General features: G+C 34.6%; 1 protein-coding gene across 1 annotated transcript; it reads left to right on the top strand.

Moving 5' to 3' along the window:
• Positions 1 to 4,896: 4,896 nt before the first annotated feature.
• On the top strand, positions 4,897 to 23,684 carry LOC128986116 (origin recognition complex subunit 3). Its single transcript, XM_054406268.1, has 16 exons — positions 4,897 to 5,135; positions 6,179 to 6,322; positions 8,457 to 8,562; positions 9,562 to 9,737; positions 10,509 to 10,735; positions 12,428 to 12,587; positions 13,636 to 13,761; positions 14,417 to 14,626; positions 15,036 to 15,152; positions 15,863 to 15,982; positions 16,669 to 16,845; positions 17,514 to 17,639; positions 18,545 to 18,643; positions 19,042 to 19,161; positions 20,084 to 20,151; positions 23,204 to 23,684. Exons 1-16 carry the CDS (start codon positions 5,109 to 5,111, stop codon positions 23,310 to 23,312), a joined length of 2,112 nt encoding a protein of 703 aa, XP_054262243.1. The 5' UTR covers positions 4,897 to 5,108; the 3' UTR covers positions 23,313 to 23,684.
• Positions 23,685 to 24,521: the final 837 nt, after the last annotated feature.

The following is a 24,521-nucleotide window of genomic DNA, read 5'->3' as shown; positions in this document are numbered from 1 at the left end:
TTGTTGTACATATTATTGACAAATACATTACAAAAAGCTTGGTCGAGGAGCGAGCTGATCTAGTGGTTAGGAAGTCCCGGGTTCAAATCCTGCCAAATCACCAATGGATTTGATCTAAGTGATTGCCACAACCCTAGAGGTCTAGTCTGACGTAATGTGAAAAACAATCCCAGGCTCGTACCTAGCGTCTTAAGGGGGGGGGGGCTGTACATATATATCAACTAAAACTTTAGTTTTATCTTCTTAGATCATTATACATCTCGATATAAAATAATCAAAGCATCAACATAAGTTAATAATACTGTAGGCCTATGGCCCTATGGGGATTGGTATATTTTAATCGAGGACACTCCACGATTATGGGTTGTTGTACATTGGGTTTCAATTTAATGTTTTAATTTAATTTATGCTTTAAAAACTATGTTAGCATAACAGAATGGTCATACTTAGTATTATTTATTATTATTACCATTTTTGAGATGGAGACGCTACCTATATGTACATATTAATATAGATAAAATCCAGATAATTAGACCAATTCGTATATACAAAGGCAAAAATGTGGTTCGGATTCCACAATAATAGAGCGGAGGCTGGCGTTTACCCCCCCTCCCCCCCCCCGTGGGAATTTTCGACATATACATTTTTTGGTTTGTATTGACATGTACTTTAAGGTTTTAGGTGTTTGCCACTTGTGAATTACAGCATGTTTCGGAAAAACACAAAAATATCATGATAGTTAGAATATATATACATAAAAAAATTTGTTTTTCTTTTCCGATTTCGTTTGGCTCTTTTACCCGACCGATTTTTATGATTGAGGTCTCAAATTGAAGGTATAATCGTACAGATTGCACATCAAGCATCGGCATATATTTTTCTACTGTCCCACTCGGCTTATACGTAAACGACATTTTCTCCCCATGTATTTCTTATGGGAGTTAAATTTGGTTTTTCTTTTCCGAGTTCGGTTGGCGCTTCTACCCGCCCGATTTTCATTATTCAGGTCTCAAATTGAAGTTATGCACGCACAGATTTCACATCAAGCATCAGTATATATTTATCGACAGTCCCACTCGGCTTATACGTAAATGAAATTTGCCCCCCATGTATTTCTAAAGGGAGTTAAATTTGTTTTTTTTTTCTTTTCCGAGTTTCTTTGGCTCTTCTATACGTCCGATCTTCATGATTGAGGTCTTAAATTGGTAGTATGCACACATATATTTCACATCAAGCATCATCGTATATTTATCTACTTCATTACTCGACCAAAAACATAGATTTGATATATTTTTTAATTCGTATTTCAATTTAAATTGTACGCTATTTTACCATTTATAATTGTACCCTATATATTTTGGTCTAAGAACCTTCAGTGAAATACCGGCTCGCATTTAAGATATTAGTTATTCAAATCGGACGGGTTTCAAGCAAACGCAAGGTGAACATCCAACATAAACAAAAATATAAGGTTTTTCTATGATTGAATATCAATAGCTCCAGTACATTGTTTACGTTTTTTATATGTTTTAGACTCAAAATAATCAGTAAATTATAGGCTTTAATTTGAGCTATTGATCGTTTGAATCAGTTAAGTTTAAGATACTGTATTACACAATAAAAAATCATAAATTTGATTATTTCTCGGATATGATATTTATTTTAACGCTGCAGTGCAGCATGGGTCCTTTAGTATAGATTTTTTTTAGTTTGATTTGATTTGATTAGTTGATTCCTGTGCGTAGGACGGGCCCACAGCTAGTTAGAATTTGAAAATGCAAGTATGGTGAAGTCATCAGATTGTTCTCACAGTGACATGCAAGCAAATGAAATGAAACGAAGTGAGCAAAGTATTTTGCAAGTACTGTACTTGATGCTTTTGAACAATGCATTATTCTGCTTGAAGTTGAAAACCGTGATCAGAATTCCTAGATGGTCTGTTTATCATCTGGAAGACCTGTACCCGAATCGGTGGAAGACAATTTACTCAATGTAGACTCTAGGGAAAGCTGCATGCAAACAGATTAGTTGAGATATGAGCTAAAAGAAATATTTTTCTGGAGTTTTACTGCTGTCCCAGGAACGTGATATTAACCTTGAGAAGCTGATGACATACCCATTAGATCCAGGACCATGGGCATTAGCCACTACCGATGGATGCCCAACAAAAACAAAAAAGGCCAAACTGCTACATGCTTTGGAGAACAAGGGTATATAGTAGACGAACCTTCCAAGATTGAAGAATGTATGTATGTAATTGACGGTATGGCTTACTTTTAGGTTCGTACTAATATTCCAGAAACCTCTGGTGAACTAGCACAGATTGCCTTCAGCCGTTTTCCGAAATTCAGCAGGATATACTTTATTACGGATACAGTACCTATTTAGATGTATCTATTAAGAACATTGAAAGGGAGAAGGGGATTTGGAGAAACGTTTTTAATGAGAGGTCCAAAATCAAGATCCCACGGGATTGGAAAAAAATCCTAGCTAATGGTAAAAATAAAGAACAACGGGTTAACCTGCTAAATAATGAATGGTCTCAGCACAAATATGCATAAATTCAAACAAGCTTCAATACACGTTTCTAGGGTAATATAAGGTTCTTTTTTGGTGATATTTTTAAAATTCACCCCCCCCCCCCTACAAACAGGGTTGCTAAGAGTAACTAAAATTTTTTTAAAGGCAACCCATATCAATCAGCACATCAGCACATTAGTTTAAAGATATTTAAAAAGAAAATTATTGTCGCAAATCCGATTTCGATACGAGGAAAAGAAAGTTTTAAACGTTAATTTTAGCGGAACCTTACATTCCAGTAAAATTTACGTCAAAAATTTCTCAATAAAATTTATTTCATTTAAATAGAATCTCCTAAAATCTCTTTCCTAGAGGTACTCGTTAAATCTAATGTTATTTCAATAGATTTAATTGAAAATCAATTCAGGCCAATTTGAAATCCGCATTGCCTGCAGGTTTGCTGCAGCGGGGGTATTTTATTCACTTTTTTATTTTCATTTGAAGCCTTTGAATACATACTGAAGAAGTCCATTTAAAAATATTTCACCAGTAATTAACGCAGGCTACCCTTATGTAATTTAAATAAAACAGTTTTTAAATTTAACAGTTTTTCTTTATTTTCCGGAATACGCTGTAATTTAAAAGAGGCAAACAACTGAATTCTTAATCTGGTAGGTAATACCAACAAAAAAAAGTATAAGTCATAAATTCCCACGGGGGGGGGAGGGTTTCATATTGGTGGCTCATGGTCTATAAATTGTAGGTCCCTTAGTTGCCATTAGCTGTATGGGCTATTAATTAACAGCTGTGTCTAAGGGATATGTCGGCCTTAGTCACTAACAAGACTACAAGATCGCGCCACTCATCCTACACTCATCTCCATTCATACTTGGCTTAAAATACCTACTTTGTATGGTCGCCATTTCATTGAAAAGTATTAAAGTATAAAACGTAATACCTTGGTAGATTTCTCATCCTTATGAAACAGCTGAAGCCAATTCTATTGATAGTTCTCTACGGCGCACTGTAGAGGTTCTGTTCTGTTTACAATTTGTTTCTTGTTATTTGAGTCATTTAAACCTCGTTTCAACCCGGACATGAACTAGACCCGCAAAACAAGCTTCAAAATGTACAATGGGATGAGAAGTCTACTTGTGTTGGTTGGTTATGTTTTATTATAAATAAAACATAGATAAAATCTATGGTTTTATCTGTGCTTCAGAGTTGCATAGCCAACAGAAAATACTGTATGTTTTTTCCACATTATCTGCAGCTTGTAGCACCTGGATAGCGCTGGGTTCACAACGATATGGTAGGCATTCGGTTAAATATCGAGCTTGTTTTCTACCGGATGACAGACATCGACTTTTAGTATCGGCATCGGCTCTCTGGCTCACCGCACCGGCTGTCTCATACCATAGATTAAACATACTCCTCAAGGAGTTTAAGCATGTTTAACATACTTGAGGAGTATGTTTAATCTATGCTCATACTCATGGTGGAATAGTAAACTATTGCCTTGGTGCCTTCTGCTGCAGCTGCTCCTATAGCTCCTATGTCTGTCGTCAAACGTCATAATGTGGCCTGGCCGACGGAAGGCCATAATTTTATTCACAATATTACAGTGAGAGTGAATGCAAATAAATAAGTACAACATAATATCTGAACCTGGCATAAAATTTGCCAATGAAAATGTTTATTATCCAATTACATTAAGGCTGATAACCAGCATGATAAATACATAAGAACTTAAATTACGGAGGAATTTTAAAATTAATATTCCAGTAACTTGCGCAATTAACGCCAGATAAATTACCACCCCCTTACTTTTAAAAGCGTTTAGATGACCTTTGCATATTTCCTCCATAATAATGCACTATGCACCATGAAACTGATCAAAAGGAACAATGTTGGAATAAATTAAATCAAATATTTTCCTCTCCTTTTAGGCTAGTCCTAGTAGTTTTTGTAATCTCTTGTCTTCTCTCTTCTGTCTGTCGGTGTTGGTTGGTTTGGTTTTTTTTTAACAAAGTTTATTTACAATCTGTTTTACATTAAACAATTAATAATTAAATACGATGACATTTTTATTAATAAAATAAAAATTGGAAAACATGAGTTAGCAGCTAAACTGGTTTGTTTACGTTTTGGTTGGTTGGTTGGCGCTATGGAAGCCAATCGATTTACGATATTCGATAGTAGCTGTTTTCATACTACGACGATCGATACTTAACCGTATGCCTACCATATCGTTGTGAACCCAGCGCTATCCGTAGCACCTGGCTGCCTTTGGCGGGAACGCGGGAATCGTCGTAGCCGAGAGAAGAGAAGAAGGTTGTTGTAAGCAGCTGGAGCTGAGCTCTGTATGATGATCATGATGGTTCAACTTCAAATTTGTCAACATTAAATAAACGTAAATTCCGTTGATTTAGTGAGTGTTTGTGACAGTTATTAAGATTTATACATATTCAAATTGAAAATGTTGTTCTACAAGTGAAAGAAGGTTTGAGTTTTAAGCTCCAGTAAATTCGTGCACTAATAGAATAGGCTGTCTAAGAATCAGGATAGACTTTATTTTGCCTATTGGAATGGAATCAACGACTTCACTCTCCAAGGTATTTCTTGAAACACCACATAATATAAGAAATGCTTAGTAACTTTAAAAACTATCACTTTTGAAGACACCTTATCTTTGAACTAACATTAATGTTTTTACATTTCTGGAGGGAGATTAACTTAGGTTAGGTTATATTGCTTAGTTTGTTATCAACATTTAACTACTGTAAGTTATGTTTATTTAACTTATTTCTTGTTTTGTCACTTAAGTTAACTTAATGGGTTAAGGAAATCATAACCTTTTTATGAGTTAGGTATCAAAAATACACTCTACAAGGGTTGATCGATCAATGATCGGGCTAGGCCCAGGCCTAGGTTAGGTAAGTTATTCAAATTTACTGTTTTAACAACTGAGTTTAGCCTAGTAAACTTATGCTGTTTAAGTTGAATTAGGGATCTTACTGCCACACTGAAGACACTCTTTAATCTTAAATGCTAACGCTAACATGCATGCAGGAAGACTAGGCCTAGTATAAAAAATAGCCTTTATCCATTTTTGGTGAATACAATACTTTTAAGCCTAATACTTTTCATTGAAATGGCGACCATACAAAGTAGGTAGGCCTATCAATGGCCTACCTTTACCAGCCGAAGACGAAATATTACGATTTGAGTTTGTTACACTTCTTGTAAGAGTCAAAGTTAACACCTGGTCTAGCTACTTGACCTTTTGTTAGATGGTATCATTAAGTTTAGGCCTATTTGATAGCCTATTGGCAAATTGTATCCAGGTATAAATTTAGTTAGTCCTATTCCGGATTTAACCAGCAAACTTTAGATTTGAAGGCAAACACCATTTAACCATTGACTACCTAGATTATTATAAGATTGATAACTCCTAATCCATTAATGTAATCACTAATCAGCCAACAATTCTCAGGTAAAGTTACAATACATTTCACACCTTCAGAGTAGGCATAATCAAAATTTTTTCATCTGGTCAAAATTAAATATATTAGTTAGGCCTACACATTCCTAGAAAACTGTAGAGCAATTAAGTTTAGTTTCAATAATATTTAAATTTATATCTTTTATTTCACAGGGTTGTTTTGTATTTGCACCAAAATCCTCAAAGACGAAGAGAAAGAAACGAAGTGAAGTTAAAGATGAATTTGATGAGTACAACAGCATATCACAAGTGGCCCAGTTTACAGAGATCATAAGCGCAATCGAAAAACAACTTAAGGTAATCATCAAGGAAGCTAAAGCCTTAAGCCCCCCATACACTATCGAACATGCCACCCGACCTGACAACCTGACCTGACGACGGACCCATCATCCAACCTGACTTATGTCGGGTGTTTCCCACACACTGTCGAGCATGTTACCCAACAAGTCAGGTGAAATATTAGTTCTGAGATGGATTTTGAGACGACTGTTAGCTGTTTGAGGGGGATTTTTAGCAATGATTTTAGGGATTTTAGAGCCTATTTTTTAATGAAGGAACTTTAAATCACACTCTGGATACAGTTCCTTGCACTTTTCCATCAGAATATCGTGCCCCTACGCGCATGTTTGTTGCAATAGAGTTTACTTTTGACATCCCACAACGCCTTCTGGTCTCTGTAGAGATAAATACAGACCTGTTTATTATTATTAAATGACATTATGGAAAAATGGGACGGTTATCACGCACAACTCGCTAAATACAAGTTAACTGGAAACTGTGGCTAGTAGCCTACGGTTTCCCACACAAGGTCCAAAATGTCAGGCGGACGGCTCGAGTCGGGTGGTGCTATCAGACCGAGCATCCAACCTGACATATCCGTCGAGCATGTCGGGTCGGAACCCACACACTGTCCAATATGTTCGACAAGACGTTGGATCCCGACATGTCCGTCCAACATGTTGGATAGTGTATGGGGGGCTTTAGTGCTTGACTAAAAATAACCTTTTTACCACCACATTGCATTATTGAACACAGTTTTTTTTGCTGCAGTATGACATAAAAGATCAATCAAACACTAAAGTTTGTTACTCCAGCATTCAATAGTCTGATATCATAACAAAAGTGTATTTTTTTCTTTCCTTTACACTGGATATCTACCGGTAATACTTCTGATCATTAGGCATAGTTCGGGGTCAGTTGGCTAAGGTCAAAGTACTCAAAAATCATAGTTGAATGAACGCTGATAAGTTCTCTAATATCCAGTTAAGATTAAGTCAATAGACCTTTTTGCTATCTATTTTAGCAATATTATTCTTGTCAGAACTGTTATTTTTAGCTGGCACTCAATTTTAATTTTCCCAAAGTGTTAGATTGGCCAGAAGCTGTAGTGCGTTTTTGAGTCAACAAAATGTGAACTGGGGATACGGTGGGTGAATATTAATTATCAATTATTTAAGATGGGGACGCCACTATGTGCGTATTTTAACCCAAATATGAGTGAAGGATGAGTGTGGGATGAGTGGCGCGATCTTGTAGTCTTGTTAGTGACTAAGGCCGACATGTTCCTTAGACTTAGCTGTTAATTAATAGCCCAAACAGCTATTGGCAACTAATGGACCTACAGTTTAGAGTGGAATCCGAACCACATTCTTTCCTTGGTAGTTAACGAATTGGTCTAATCATCAGGATAGTACTGCGGATAGTCGAGTACTCACTTGTGCGGACGTTAATCCACACCAGGGAGCATCGCATCCACAGTGCATGCCTATAAATATCCACAATTTGTGACCTCCTAGTAGCTGGATTACAGGATGACGCCACCCGTCCCAGTCTAACTAACAGGGAATTTTGCTTTACAACTAGGTATCGGCATTGACTATTGGATATTGAAGTAGACGTCCCATCATTATGGACGAGCTGTAGCCAATTTTTTTGTTAAAAAGAACGTAGTTCTGTGAGCCAGTCACAGTATGCGCTAGTGACTAAAACTATATTTCCTACCTTATTTTTTGTTGCTGGCCAAGTTTATGGGTCATAACAATTGCTATAGCTCACAATAAGTCATTCCATTAGTTTGAATTGGTTGAAAAAGATTTTGTATTCCACAGAATTTAGTATCAGTAATTTAGATCAGCACAATCTGTCGGTAGCTCACATCAACTACGATGATTTTGAAAAGAAAATTGGCTACAAATTTAACATGAGGATTGAATGTCTAGTTGTATCAATAGTAAAAGGTATCGGTAATGTTATAGTTCCGGAATCTCAATATCAGGTTTAACCAAAAACCTTTTTGAAGCCTCCATTTTGTTTACAAAGTAAAGTTCTGTTTTAATTTAACAGTTATGTCTAGTTTGAAAAGAGTGTTTTTGATGCTATATTACCTATACAGATTCTGTGAAAAATAAAGATGATTTTGTTTGATTTACAGGAAATCAATACAAATGCTTCAGATGAAGTACTGCAAGAGTTGGTTCAGTTTGTATCAAAGTGTCCCAACTCTGATTTCGCTATTCCTACTGCTGTACTTCTTACAGGTTAGTAAAGAAACGTTTAGTGATTATGTTGGTTGGAGTATGTTCGATGGCAATATCAAGCTGCATAACAGACTAGTGGCATAGACCAACCATCAACCAATACTATTAGACTTCTTATCCCATTGTAAATTTTAAAGCTTGTTTTACATTTGTTCTTGTCCGGTGACACTAGGCCTAATTGCTGTGTTGACGAAATTTTGTTTCTATTATTTTAGGGTTGATTTGATGATTTATGCTTTACTGTTTGGTTATACAACTAGGGGACAGTTTATAGTTTATGAGTAGATTGTTTTTAGTGGTTAAACGAGAAATGACTGAAAAAAGTAACAAATTGTGAACCAAAAACGACCTCTACAGTGCACCGGACGGAACTAACAATAATACTGTCTTCAGCTGATCCATGAAGATGAGAAATCTACTAAGGGAGTATGTTTTATCCATGCTACTGGCTACAAAGTTATTCTCGTATAGAATTAACAATAACAATAAAAAATATGTGTCTTTTGTTTCTATCCGCAAAAACCACCTGACCAAAATAGCCGCAATTGTGAACTAAGAAAATCTATAGGTCCAACTTGAATTACCACTGAACACATACATTTTCAAGTTAAAGTAGATGTTGCTATTCGATTACACCAGCACATCAGGGTGCATATTTTAAAACGGACGTTGGGGAATGGTTAAATTTGAATGAATGTAATGACAACTTTGTACCTGAGTTAGATCAGCTGGCTATTTAGCCAGGATCATTTATAGAAAGCTTGATGATCAAGACAGCTGGCTCCAGTTTCAAACTCCCTATTCTGTTTGGTTTAAACAACGGTCCAGGTAGTCTAAGCCTTACATTGCTTTAAGTATAGCCACTTAAACAAACTAGTTGGAACCTGTTTGTCTGGCGCTGATTGGAAAATTGGTGCTGAGGTATCTGAACTACTGGGATCTTTTGTAGTTATATGTTTAATAATGTTCTCATATAACTAACCAAACACAATGCTGCAGGTGTGAATTTACCAGACCACCGAGTCCTTTTTCAAGCTCTTGCTGATCGTTTGCACAAAGAGACGACCAAACATGTCGCAGTGTTGCTGTCAAGCGAATGCACCAATGTCAAGAACACCATTGAACAGTTTACTTCACAGTTTCTAAAACAATCTACAACTTCAATAGATTTCCAGGTTATAACCAAATTGAATATCTTACTAATATCATTGACTGTTGGATACCAAATGTGAAAGTTTGTGTGTTTGTTTGAAGTTCAATCACACATTAACTATGGGGGATTGGGTTGAAATTTGGTATGATGATAGCTCACATTCCTGATTAACATATAGACATATTTTTATCTCAAAAATTCATACGGGCTCTGCCCCAGTGGCTCTAGAGTTTCCCATGTTAACCTTATGAGTTGGTTCTATGATATTCAATAGCATTAAAAGGTTATAAAAGGTTTATCAACAGGGTGCGGCACTATTAATTCTTTTTGAATTTACGACAACAAATAATTTGAACCAAACAGCAACCAAAAGGTGTGAGAAATTTACTTTATTCTATTGTTTAGGTGCAGTGGTAGAACATTATGGCTATGGTAGATGCGCTATACTATAGTTATACCGTAAATAATAGTAAACCAAATTTTCTTAAAACGTGCCCTGTCCCATTGCAAATGCAAAGCACAAGTATAACTGCAATATTACTGTATTGTTATGTTTTCGCTAAAAACCACTACGGATCATACAAAGACAGCAATTAGGACAACATACTTTATATGACAATAATACTCCCTCAGGTATTTTATAAAGCTAAATAGAATTTTTAAAAGCAATAGAATTTTGAAAAGGTTTTGGTATTGATTTTGGCCTTTATCTGAATTTTATTTTAATGTTTCATAGTTATTGTGTCTTTCCATTTTCATCAAAATATTTTTCTCATGGTCTGTTTTACATTAGATGGACATCGATGACAGTGATAGTGAAGAAGAAGACGTGTTCGATGATGTAAAACGATCACAGTGCACGATGCCTAATTTAGTGAGTTGGTACGAGGAGTTGACACCTCAAAATGATAGTCCAAGAAAAAAGACAAATAACATTCCTCGAGAAAAACTAGTCATCATTGTTCCTGATTTTGAAAGCTTCTCGACTAAAGTGCTGCAAGATGTTATCCTAATATTAAGGTAGGTTTTCCATTGTTAACATACTTACTGCTGAAATGGTTAGCTTTTTGACTCAATTGGGCTGGAAGAAATTGACATGCTGAGCAAGATTTGGAGTGAGTAAAGCTCTAGCTATTTTCAGTGAAGCTGTTAATAGATAATAGGATGAAACTTTATCTGTAGAAAATTTAAATGGAAGAATGTATTTCACTTCAATAACTTTACATTTTGTTGTGACCTATTGACCTAATGACATTGACACCATTCATTGTATAGTAAAATCTTGAGTCTCAATTGTCTGAACTTTGTTTATATCCCTCCGAGTGTCATGCGTCGCTGCAGCGACTCACGAACACTGTTTACGGCGAAGGCTCTATGACTGACAAAATCGGATTGAACTGGATCGAGTTAGGTATCGTTCTTTTCGTTAGATTCTAAGCTTTCTCCAGAGGTCTGTCTCTAAGCGCTTTATGTTCTCCGAGCCGATCGTAATTGTAGCAGACAGCTGACGTGCGTATTTGTAAACAGGTTAGTTAACCTCGGACCGATGACTGATGTGTTTTATTATGTTTATCATTGTTTTAGTGTTAAAAATCAAAAGTAGTGATATACGTGGTGCATTATAAGAAGATTTAAGTGATTTTGAAGGGCTGGTTGATGATCCTGAAGAAGTAGGTAGTGATATTGATGTAAATTATCAGCCAGATTCCTAGCTATGGTTAGGCTATGCATTCTTAGCTAAACGCTATGTACTGAAATCTGTTTTTTGCCCATAACTTATTTATTTGCAAATCTACTTACTTATATTATTATATATTTGTAATCCTCATAAAATTTAGAACAAAGTGGCTATTTTCAAATATTTATAGGCCTATAATTTATACAATTTCATTGAGCGCGAACTTATTTTTTTTTCAATTTTTCCAAAATAGTTTTTATTTTTACCTAAAAAAATTTTTTTGAAACAAATATTCCTTAGGTTTTATGTATGATATTGAGGCCCATGATTTTCCAAACAAAATGGTATATAGAACAGTAGAATTAACATTGTTTTAAGCTTTTCAGATCCGTTTTAATAAAACCTTGCAAATGCGCCAAAAATAGGCGGACATTAAGGCCTAAACTATGGACACTCGGAGGGTTAAAGGCCTAACCTTGATGACCAATTGAGGATCAAATAATGTCAAATCATATGCTATATGCATCAGGCTCACTTAAACTTTTATTTTGTTATCGCCTGCTACAAACCACCATGGATTTAAAATTCCAAAAAGTGCATTAACTCATTTGCTGCATACTGCAAGCAGATATCTGTGACTGAGAGTACAAGTATCGTTTTAAATCTCACATTTTACTGTTACAGCAGTAGTGAATTTACCTTGTTCTGGTTGTTTTTTTATGATGGCTTCCAATCAGAATATGGCTATAATTGGTTGGCAGTACTTGAACTAGGGACTATACACCAGGGCCGCTATAGTAAATGGGCCGGGTGGGCTAGGCCCCAGGGGTACAAGTGGTTTTAGGTTTGTTGGGGGCATAACTAAGAGAGATTCCCCACATGATTCCGCTACGAAGGGGGATGTCGCAATTATGTCACACACAGGCCTGATTTAGTCCCACGGTCTACCATTTCTTTAGCTTTATCTCCGCATTAGGTATGATTAAAGTATTACTGACTGAGATGATAGGCCTTCTGAACGTATTGTGTTACAGTGGCTACCTAGATAGACTACCCATAGTGTTGGTGTTTGGAGTGGCCACTTCAGTCAAGGCACTACAGAGTTCCCTGCCTCATAGGATCACATCCCGGATGGATGTTCGCATGTTCCAGTCTAAACAATCGGTCCACTTCCTCAACAAAACTGTAAACGAGGTGAGGCTGGCTAGTTATTTAGGTTATGGTAGTTGCCTAATGATTAGCTCATTAGCTTATATTGAAAAGTTATATAAAACCCCATTGTAGCAAAGTGAAATGACTGGCTGAGTACAGACAGTTAACAAAAAGGTCATTAGAGAGAATGAAATTGATGTGGGCTGGTAGTACAGTAGAACCTTGATTATCTGGGGTGATGGGGGGGGGGGGGAGGGAGACCACAGATAACTGAAACCACGGTTAATTCAACATGACATAATGTAGATAAAACATTAGATAACTCTTAAAAGAGTATAAAATCATACTATTTAACGTAAAATTAGATAAAGATAACAATGACATAAAAACATTGTTTATTCTTTCTCATTGTTATTCCATTCTTTCTTGGGTTTCTCCTCATACACACATTCAATAAGCTGTCATGGTTACTAATCATCCAACCAAAGACTACTAAAGTTGCCATGGTTACCAATTACCCAATCACAAACTGTTGTGAGTTGTGATATAGCAAGCGCACAGCAGACAGAATGATGTGTAAGGAGCAGACAATTATCAGTGCAAGCAGATTGCTCGACCTTGAAGCTATCGATGGCCATTTCTTTGTTCTGCTTCCATATATTTTTGTCAAATGAAATTTGATGTTTCAAAAACAATAAAACTGCACATAAAAATGGTCAGAATTAGTGTACAATTCATTTCAACATATTAGACTAAAGAAACGCAATTTATAACATTTTCTTGGTATTTTTGCGGTTATGTAACTTAATTTAAGAGGCATCTATATTGACCACGGTTGATTCGCCGCCCGGTTGATCCGCCCCTGGTTGATCGAGGTTCTACTTTGTAAGAAAATGAGTAGGGTACTGTACAGACCTCTCATTAATGAGTAGCTCGAACTATTAGAGATGAGGGAACTAAAAGGAAATAATAATTATATACAAGCTATGCTTACAAACAAATTTGTCTATACTAAAACCAAAAAATAAAAAAAGTCAAACATGACCTTTAATAAAAAGATACTAAGAATTATAATTTTTTCTTGTTACAGGTTTTACTGTCCTGGCAAAATTCAAGAACATACCCATTTCTTCTTGGACCCAAGATGTTTAAATTACTGACTGATGTTTTTATTTTTTACGATTTCTCTGTTCATGGCTTTGTGCAGGGTGTTAAGGTAAATACCTATTTTAACATTTTTTACTAGTACTAATTATTGATGGTTTGTTTTAAAGGAAACAGTCTGCTTTTGTTGAAATCTTTGAATTAAAGACTGTCTGTTCTTCAATTGAGTTAAATAAACTAACTAATTAATTTTCAATTGCATGCTTCTTTATGGTAAACCATTTTTAAATTATTTAAATAGTATGCTGTTTTGATGTCGCTCTCAATTATGTTTTCAAACCATCCGTTCTAACTTATGAGTTTTAAAAGAATTTTTCTTTTCTTTTTTATTCCTACATTTTTACAACACTTTTAAGTAATTGTTCTCTTATTATGCCAAGTAGAATAAGAACAAGACATTGCCTTGCGATAAAAATGTAGGTTAATCAATTATCCTAAATATGACCGCGCGGAGTTGGTCTACCCCCAGTCACAGTCAATTTTAAATCTAATGCCTTAAATTTTTTTGGGACAAAGTGTTACTAGTGAGCAGGTAGAGAGTTGGAAAGCAGGCCAAATCTGAGAATTTTGGGCCGAAATGCTACTGGGACGAAGTGTTAGGACACGGTCAACTGTTAGGATAAGGTGGAGGGGATGGAATTGTTTCCCCTCAAACCGCCTAAACTTTTTGAACGGAGTATAGTCAGTCATATTCTTGTCTGTCTCAGTACTGTCTGATGGAACATTTCTACAACAATCCTCTGGCCCGATTGTGCTGCTCTCGTGAAGACTTGGCAGAAGTGGTTGACGAACTTAAAAATGAAGATTTAGAACAACATTTCGGAAACAATAAGCAGTTTCAGGCATATGTAGAAAAGCTTCCGATGCAACGGATGGAGAAAATACTCAGTTTCACTAACAAGGGAAAGTACTTCAAGGTAATTATTTTTTAAATGATTTCAATTAGATTTTGCTAAATATGTTGTCAAAGGCAATGTTACTTCTAGCCTTAATTAGATTAATAGAATATTTATTTGAACTTGTAATATTTGAAATGTTAAAATAGAAATGGTTGTAAAATATATTGTGATGATATATAGTGGAAATCGAGTGGTAATTCAGCAGAGGATCTGTGATTGCATCATTATTGTCAATGTATTTCTAAATGTTTCTGACACATTTTGTCAAAATAATAGAAATTGCTTCATACAAGTTGTTATGAAACGTCTGCGAATCAGCTGAATTTAATTCCGCCTAGTTTGAAATAAAGTGAACTATTTCCTTAAAAGGACGATGTCAAATACAGATATTTGCCAACAAAATATTGATAACATTTAATCTTTTCAGGAGCTCGTGTTGGAAATGATGAACAATTTACACATACACAAAGACAATCTGTTGGTAGCAGTTTGGCTGCTTCATACACTAGTTCATGATCTGCCTGAGGCACCATTAGGAAAACAGGTTTGTTCTCAATTATACTTTGGTGTTGCAGACTACAAGAAAATGTATTGTAGAAAGAAATTTGATTATGTACATTAGTTTAGTGAGTTGGTGGCTCAGTCGGTAGCGTCGCAGACTTCGGGCCCAAGGCAGTAGTGTCGTGGGTTCGGATCCTGGTCACTGCCACTAAAATTTATCAGTACAGTTCACCTTTGTACTGTACCAGCTCACTCCTTGCTTTGCTGTAAACGTTCCACGCACGGGCGCTTAGTCTATGTGGACGGGCAAATGCAAGGTTAAAAGAGGCCGCCAACCTCTTTTTAAAAAAAAATTGAAAAACTAATTTGAAATGAGAAAGTTATTAAACTGAATCAATTCTTTCTTTTAATTCACCATCATGATATCCCCCCTTTCAGTTTATTAACCATCATGTTGCATTTAAGTGGCAAAACAGAAAATTGCCAAAGATTATACAAAATGTAATGCCTATGTTGGGCATAATCCATCTTTTTGTACAACTCTATGTAACAAATTATTGTTATTTAGATTGAATAAAGTATTTTTCATTTTCATTTTTTCAAACTATCATATAATAAATACACTTATGGTGATTTGCTCTTTATTAACCATTTAAGTTCCTCTTTGTTTACAATCCAAACATCTGCCCAATTTATTGTCTCATTGTCCTTAGGTTATGTTACTTGCAACAAAATTTGACCAACATTTTCCAGGTTCGTGAAGTCTACATTGAAGCAATGTCTGGACCAACTTTAGAGCATCCAAAGTTCCAAAGGTGTTTTGAACTTCTAAATCTAATGTCAAAGCAAGATCTCGTCCAAAAGTTGACTGAAGTGAGTAGACTATCAGAGATATTGATTTGAGGTATTTCCTATGATATTGATTTTGCAGCTCCAGTCTACCAGATTTGCTGATTAAGCCTCTTATATCCTCGTCTCTTAAAAAAACTGCCCCTCTCCCACCTGCTGTAGATGTTTAACTTTCTGCATTACTTTCTGCTTTATACATTTATGTCATGCCAATCCTTCTAAGTATCTAAAATATCCCCTTAAACCCCATATTTCGGGACCCAACCCACAATAGGATTATTGATGTTCTTATATATTTTAAACCTGAAAGTACAAAAATAAAAATATGTCAAATAACATTTAAATATATATATAGGATGGAGAGGACATAGCTAACTCACCTGATGAAAGGTTGCAGACGAGTCAAAGAACACATAAAATCACACACCAAGCTAAATGCTTTTTCCTAAAAACATAACGTCAAATAACATTTGTAATTTTAAGCCACATTTCTGTAGACGATTTTTGACAATTTAATCATGTTGGGCCCCTTGAGTTAGTTTGGCCTAAGGCCGCAAGTACCTTGATTCCGGCACTGGGTATTTTTTTTTTTTTTTTTTTACAAAGTTGGACTGGATTTTAATTTCAGAAGTTTGTACTTCTGTTACATAACCTAATCTAACTAACATGTGTTAGTTTTTTTCTATACAAGATGTATTGTTGTGTTTCAGATTCTGGATATACTTAAGGAATCAGAGTGTCTCCAAGTAGAGAGGAATAAGTTAACAGAGCTGTTGAAACTACTTAAGTCTGCTGGTGAAACTTTAAAGAGCCCGACAGCTAGTCCATCTAAAAAACCAATAACAATGGACACTTTTAACAGGAGTGATAGGGCAACATTTTACATGGTTTGTACTTGTGCTTGTGACTTTAAATGATTTCTTATATGTTTGAACTCCAAGATAGACAAAAACCTAATGTAACCAAACTTCCGCTTACAACGACCCATAACTTAGACCATAACAGTAGACTGTTAATGAAGATCAATGGCTGAGCTTTCAAGATTAAACCAACTTGTAGATTGATTATCTTAATTCAGTGTGTATGTGTATTTCTGTCAGTATAGGCCTAACAATAATGCTTTTTGATATTTCTTTTATTTATAATTATTTGAATAGTTTAAAATTATTTTAAGGATCTCAAAAAACTGGAAAACTCCTTTTCTTCAGGCATTGCATTTCAAAGAGTTAAATTTACCTTGAAATAAGACAAACTAGGCTTTATAAGAATGATATGTCTACTTGAAGCATCCAAAGCCATTTTAACAAACTTGTGAACAATATTACCAATAGGCCTACCATGTTTGTTTATATTCACTTATATTCATTACCAATTGATCTCATTAGCTTTTTGAGTCTTTTATACCAAACTGCTAAATGTTATTGGCTTTCAGTTTCATTGTGTATTATTTTCTGATTTTATTTTTAAATCATGTTTTTTTCAGTCAAAGTATATTTTCCCCATCACAGGCTATTTGTTATATCTAAGATCTAAGTTAACAAAATCTATTTTACAGCCACTGCTCAAAAAAAATGTCCGGGAAGAAAATGAGTTTGAGAAAGCTCGGTCCAATCTGTTGTCGTATCTGAAGGAAGTTTTTAAAACCTATTTGATCTCACCAACCACCCTGCCATTGCATGAGGTATGTTTGCTACACGAATTGCGTTGTTTACGTTTAATGTCAAAAGTAAAACTCAAAATAACATATAGGCCTACTGTAATTAAGTTCTAAATAATGTAATAACAATTACAGAAAGTAAATCCAAATCGTTTAAAAACTTAAACATATATTTAGGCCTACATTCGTTCGCCTATTTGAGTTTAATGATAATTAAATTTTCCAATCAAAAAAGATCATTACTTATACCATTTCATATAATCGTCCTAAAAATAAAGAGTATATGTGTTTCAAGTGTTATTGGACTATTTTTATTAATTTTCCGTAAGTAAAAGTCCTAAAATTCACAAAAAATTAATATAAACATAGGTTTTGCAATCCCGTTAATCCCTAGATTAAAAGACATCAATCCTGGGATTTCTAGGTATCAACAATCGGCCGAGACCCCTAAAGGTAACCAAATACTTGTATTAAACATTTGTTGTGTTATGTTGGAAGGTTTTGTGCAAAATTAGATTGTGTTGTCAACTGAAAGACTGAAGTTGGTAGGTCTTCTGGTAGTAGTGATAATCCTGATTTCTTTTTGCTTTAATACTTTTCATTGAAATGGCGACCATACAAAGTAGGTATTTTAAGCCATGTTTGAATGGTGATGAGTGTAGGATGAGTGGCGCGATCTTGTAATCTTGTTAGTGACTAAGGCCGACATATAATCCTTAGCTGTTAATTAATAAGCCCATACAGCTATTGGCAACTAAGGTACCTACAGTTTATAGTGGAATCCGTACCAGAAAAGTCAAGGTTATGTGTCTACTTTGTACATAAATCTGTATGAATGCATTTGTTATCTATTATTTTCTTCAGAAAGTTTTGGAATGTTGCTTTTTTAATGTAGGATTTGCAAATATTTTGATTTTGCGTGATTACAGGCAGTTTTGATTGACAATGTGTCAGCTAAAAGACATATTATTGGAGCTCCAAGGGCTGCCTTGCACACTGCACTCAACAATCCCCATCATTACTTGCAGGTAAGAATCAGAAAAGAATCTGCAACTTTTTTTGTCACTGAGCAAAGTTTGAATTTTTGTTCCAATTGAGACTTGAATAACTTCCATGAAAGGGTGTTAATGTGTATGGCAAAGAAGGTTGTCTTCTGCCTGAAATTAAGTCAATCCTCCCATATAAAGTGCAATTCATAAACTTATATAAATTAAGTAATTTCAATTTGATGTTAGAGTGAAGACAGCAGACAGGGAACGTGAGTAGAATCAGACTTCACTGATTATAAACATAATAACAATCAGTGGATGAAATAAATGAATAATATTAAATGCTGGATTTATTTTTATTTTTTATATGTAAAAGTATCCTTACAAACTAAAGTTTTATGTTTAATGTAAATCATCAGCTTTCAATATTTTTCTAGTGTGAATGTTGCAAGATATCGAACAACAGTGAGATCCTCTCGACGATGCCAGACATCTGTATTGCTTACAAACTTCATTTAGAAAGTGGAGCTCTGATCAACATGTATGATTGGTTGCAGGTTTGTTTCCTCTTAAATGTGTTAACTCCTTATGCCTCGCAAACTAATGCAATTTTTATCACGTGCTGTCCTCATCTTATGTCAAAGTTCACAGTTAAAAAAGTTTTTGTTGCGCCAACATGCAATAAAAGAGACTAACAAGTATCAAAATGCATGATAGAGGTGCAATCACAAATATTACACCCATCCCATCAATTTCCACTCAAGACGCCATAGTTTATTTAAGTTGGCTTCTCTCACCAAACTCTACCACAGACAGTTAATCACCTTTTGAGTTTCACACAAAATTTATCTCAAGCCAAGACATAAACCCGCCCGTGTTCTATCTGTGTTTTCTAAGCGGAGACACAACACCACTGCTCTAATACTTAGTTAATCCAAAGTCCAAGCAATGTATTTTTAAGGTTGACTCACAGGTTGTATCTTATTTAATTTCTTAGCTATTTTCATTGCGTTACGGATAAAACTAGCATTCATAGTTGTAATGTTGTAATCAAAGATTTGGTTATGTTACAATTATTAACGTAATTTTTTTACAGCTTCTTATGACTTGGCTAGAATTAAACTAAATTGAATACATTAGGACAAGAAAAAATACCAATAACTTATTTAGCTATTTGTGTATTAAGAGCGCAAAGTAGTTCCTTGCCGCTCGAATACTGTAGATGTAAGAAACATAAACGCCAACCGTGAAATCAGCTGATTGGCGAGCAAGAATGATCCATTCCCGCTCTAGAACGGCAATGTGAGTATTGTTTGCAGGTATGGCAATAATGTGATCATTTCCATACAGTGGTAGGAAAAAAAATACTTTCCTTCTTCCTTGTTAAGTGTTAATAATAAGTTCCTTATTAGTTAGTAACACATTTAAAAATATTGTTTGAAATTTTTTATGCTCTACCTAAAATCTTGTTATTTTCAGTCATTCGTAACCATTGTCTCCCCTGGCGAAGAAGACAGGGACGAAAGGAAAGTGGATCCAGCCATTCAGTATCCTTTTTTCATTTTTAAAAACGTAATTTGATATTTCACTTGGTTCAAATTGAAACAAAAATAAAGGATTTATATGGTAATTTAAGTCCAAACATTTAAGTTTAGTAGAAACATAAACTTATAAGGAAAGTCATGGTTTAATGGTTTGCTTAGTTTTTGTTACAAACAATGTGTATGTTAGGCTGCAATACTAAGTCAATGAGATAATACCCCCGCCGCAGCAAACCTGCAGACTAAGCGAATTTCCATTTGCCTGATTGGATTTACACTAAAATGTCTCCTTAAAAATATCACATTTATTCCCTATTTAAATAGAATGAGTTAAAACACATACTTAGGTTTGCTGCAACAGGGAGGGTAAAAGTGTTTTTTTATGTAAAATGTTAATAGTTAGTAAGAAATAAAAACATTTTCCAAATTTGGGCAAAATATGTTAATAAACAAGCAAACTACAACAGTTTACTTATTCTCCATAAGAATAACATAGGAATTTTAAATTTACAATTTTTTGGAATTTTCTCCGTAACCGATAGGCGCATTATAACGCTTCAATATACTAAATTATTTGTTTTTTTAAGCTCTACAAAATAGTTTAGAAAGAAATTGCAAAATTTTATGTTTTTTGGGTCAAAAATGGGAAAAACCCATTTTTACCCCATAAAAGCCCCCATAAACCCCCGTTCCCATGGTCCGATCATGCTGGTTCGCGAACTCGTTCGAATAAACGTAGGTTTACACGTTTGTACCAAATTTGATCAAAATCGGATCATTTTTGCTCGAGTTATCGCGCTAACGGACACATATATAAATATATATATATATATATATATATATATAAATATATATATATATATGAATTTGAACGAATGGTGTTTTTGGCCTCTAGGGACCTCAAAACGAAAAAAAAAATCGGTCCCGGGTCCAGGTCTTACAATGAGTACTACGGTAATAGCTTATTCCCTATATGGGAAATTCGCTAAAAATAACATAACCCATGCAACTTTAATTTTTACCAAAACTTGCATTTTATTTTCTGGATTCTTTTGTATCTACTGGATGAAAAAAAACTGTCAAAAGTTGGGTTTAGCATTCTACGCTCTTGTAGCCTACACCTGTAGTAGTGCCAGAAACCTGCTATGATGAAAGCTTTCTGTAGCAAAGCTAAAACATGAGTGATCAGTTTATGCCTGTGATATCGTTGAAACCTGATGATCAAGTTTGTGAGTGAAAATTTAAAAACGTACGTTTTCAGGAAAGCACTTTGCAAATTTTTTCCCCTTTTTTCAAAACTTTTATTATTTTTTTTATTTCATTAACATTTGAAGTTTCATAAAATGTCCATGGTAACGCAATATCTTTGGTAGTTTATTTTAAAAAGAGCATCTTTAGTGGAAAAACACAAAATCCTGTCACGACCATAACAGACGTTTAAATGAATATTAAAAATAGTTAGTATTATTTTTATAACTATGTTTTGCTATAAACTAATTTACTTTTATGACCATTATACAATAAAAAGGTCACTGAGCTTTTGGTATATTTGGTCTTTTTAGAAAAAAATAAAAAAACTCAAAAAATTGAAAAAAGCCAATAAAATCTTTTTAAGTTTGTATAACTTCGAAAAAACTTACCTGAGACCCGAAAAATCGTTATGTTTGTATAGAGGTGTGCATCTTTTGTGTATAAAACAGTGAAATATGACGATATTTTAATTTTTGAAATTTTTATGATAGAAATCATAAACATGATGGTCAGGGACAAGCGGTACGGTCGTGAATTTTCTGAAATAATCTAAATCTTTCTAAACAATCCTTCAATTATACTGTTAGTTATAATAAAAATATGTGTTTCAGTTGAACTAAACTGTTCAATTTACAATTATATTAAAGTTATTGTCACGACCAAACACACTATAATCCATAAGGCTGGATTGGTCGTGAAAAAACCCGCAATGGTCGTGAAACTTTGGTTGTGAAATTACGTGTTATTTGGCTCTGTTCTGGCGGTAGCCCTGCACCTCATGTTCGAGGATACAAAATGGACTTCTAGGTTAATCTAGCAATTGAAATATCTTATAAACAAAAATTAACACCATGTCTACTTCATCAAATGACTACGTACGGTCATGGACACACCAAAATTACAAAAAACACAATCTTTCCTTTATTAATCTTGTAATTCCTCCTTTCAACTCGAAACGACCGGCACTACAATCCTGGCGTACACCCTGAACTAGTCTCTAAAACCAACTGACTCCATCGACGCCAGGCTTGCCACTGTCGTGCTCCAAAGTTGAAAATTTTTCCCAAATGGTCGTGACGCCAAATCGAGGGACAGACTGATTTTGTCATGGTAGTCAGTTTACAATGACAATAAAATTATAATATGCTCCTTTTTTGTAAGTTTAATAACCATTGATGACATAAAAATATGGATTTATAAATTTCGGCATGAATGATTAGTCTAAAAACAGTGTGAAAGTTGGAAAATGTACCCTAGGGACACGTCATGGTCGTGAATTTCGAGACTTTAAAAATACAAAAAAAATACCTAGAACCTATTTAAAACCAAATAAATGTGTGTAACATGTTGCACCCGTCCCAAAAAATATTAAAACACATAATAATAAACTACAAATCCAGTATCTACGAAGTAAAAGGCCAGGGACATGAAAACGTACGTTTTTAAATTTTCACTCTTGTAGTGTTAGTGTTAGTGAGGAAGCCTTAGTTCTTAGTCCCTATGTTGGGTTATAACATCGACTTTGAATACTGCACTAGCCCTCCCATCTTGGCCTTTAACAGAGTGTATGCAATATTTGAAAGTCCATTACCTCTTTTGTTTTTCACACTAATCTATTTGATGGGTCATATAAAATGCTATTTCCTCTGCAATTGCTCTTTCATATTTAAAAGATATGTCACCTGTTTGCATTTTGTCCAACGTTTATGTGACAATTAAAAGATATTTATTTATTTATTTACCACCTAACCTTACTTTGTATTTAATAGTTGACACTGTCTGCCATGTTTCTTTAACCGTCCTTCAGAGCTCGCTTCACAAGAGCTGTCACTGAACTTCAATTCCTCGGCTTTATCAAGGGCTCCAAGAAGAAGACTGACCACGTAGCCAGACTTACCTGGGGCGGAACGTGTTGAACAGACAATTTAGTTAAAATGTTTGTTTTATAATGTTGAACTGGCAATGTTGTGTCATTGTAATGGTATTAACTTTCATTTAGTTTGAGGAAAACTTTGAATGTGAATATATTAAGAATACGATGATACAAACTATGGCGATTGTGGATCATCTCAAAATTGCTGCGATTCTAGGTTAAACAACTTTGTTTATCTATTACCATCAACAACAACAAGTAACTAATATTGATTTTTACTTTTTCTCCCTATGCACAGTATATAAAGAAAGTATTGTTTTAGTCAACATTTTTAGAGTTTGAGATTTTGTTGGATATATCCAGTTTGGGTCCTCTTGAACCCAAAAAAGTGGTTTTCGAACATATGTACTTACCTGTTAACAACTATGGTCCTATAGATCACACATGTGGTCTGATTTTGATGAAATTATGTAGGTGTTTTTCCAGTTGTGTGTTTGTTTATGCTCCAGATGTTTTTCAAGTTTTGTTTTTGAAATTTTGATTTTTAAAGGTGGTTTTTCAATAAAAACCTATAAAGAACAGATAATCAAAAATTCCCAAAAACGACCCAAACCATTTTGATTAAAATTTAGTTTGCTATCCTTTTAACTCTTAACAAAATGGTATAACCCTTATTGCTATAAAAATTACCGTTCAAAAGTTATTTTAATTTACGTCATTTCCCATTAAAAAACCTAAATAACAGGAAAATCTGACTTTTTTAAATGACAATCCGTCAACCGATTAAATTAAAATATAGTATGTTATGGTACTTACGACTCTAAGGATTTGGGTTCAACTCCATTGCTGTAAAATGAACGGTTCATTAACACTTTTGTGATTTTCTCCATAAAATTGCATTGTTACTCACACCGCTTACCGATGATAAAGATTGTTCACAAGCTAATGGGAGAAAGTATGTGTCAGATTCCTGATACCGTTTATTTATTTATAAAATTTTCCATCCCGGAATGATGAGGGAGCAGCAATTTTGCAATATTCCCCTCTTATCGTCTTTGTATTGTATTGTGACTGTAATCATGTTCCAAGTGTTTTCTGCCATACTAACACACTTGATTTTGTGTTGTATTGTATACAAGTTGTACTTGGACTAGAGATTCTAAATCTTATCTGTTTAGGATCCGGATTTGAGATTAGAAATTCCTTGATTGGACCATTTCTAATAACCATACCTGATTAGGTAACTGTCATT

This window comes from Macrosteles quadrilineatus, unplaced genomic scaffold (genome assembly GCF_028750875.1).
Source record: "Macrosteles quadrilineatus isolate MER2022 unplaced genomic scaffold, UCM_ALF_1.0 Scaffold_2__2_contigs__length_208266976, whole genome shotgun sequence".
In the NCBI taxonomy this organism is placed as follows: Eukaryota; Metazoa; Arthropoda; class Insecta; order Hemiptera; family Cicadellidae; genus Macrosteles; species Macrosteles quadrilineatus.
Note: the sequence above shows the minus strand (reverse complement) of the source record. Positions and strands in the feature narration are given on the sequence as shown.

Excerpts from the sequence above, each read along its gene's own strand:
- LOC128986116 (XM_054406268.1), top strand. The coding sequence starts at position 5,109 with ATGGAATCAACGACTTCACTCTCCAAG. Across the intron at positions 6,323-8,456 it reads CAATCGAAAAACAACTTAAG|GAAATCAATACAAATGCTTC; the intron begins GTAATCATCAAG and ends TTTGATTTACAG. Across the intron at positions 17,640-18,544 it reads CCACCCTGCCATTGCATGAG|GCAGTTTTGATTGACAATGT; the intron begins GTATGTTTGCTA and ends GCGTGATTACAG.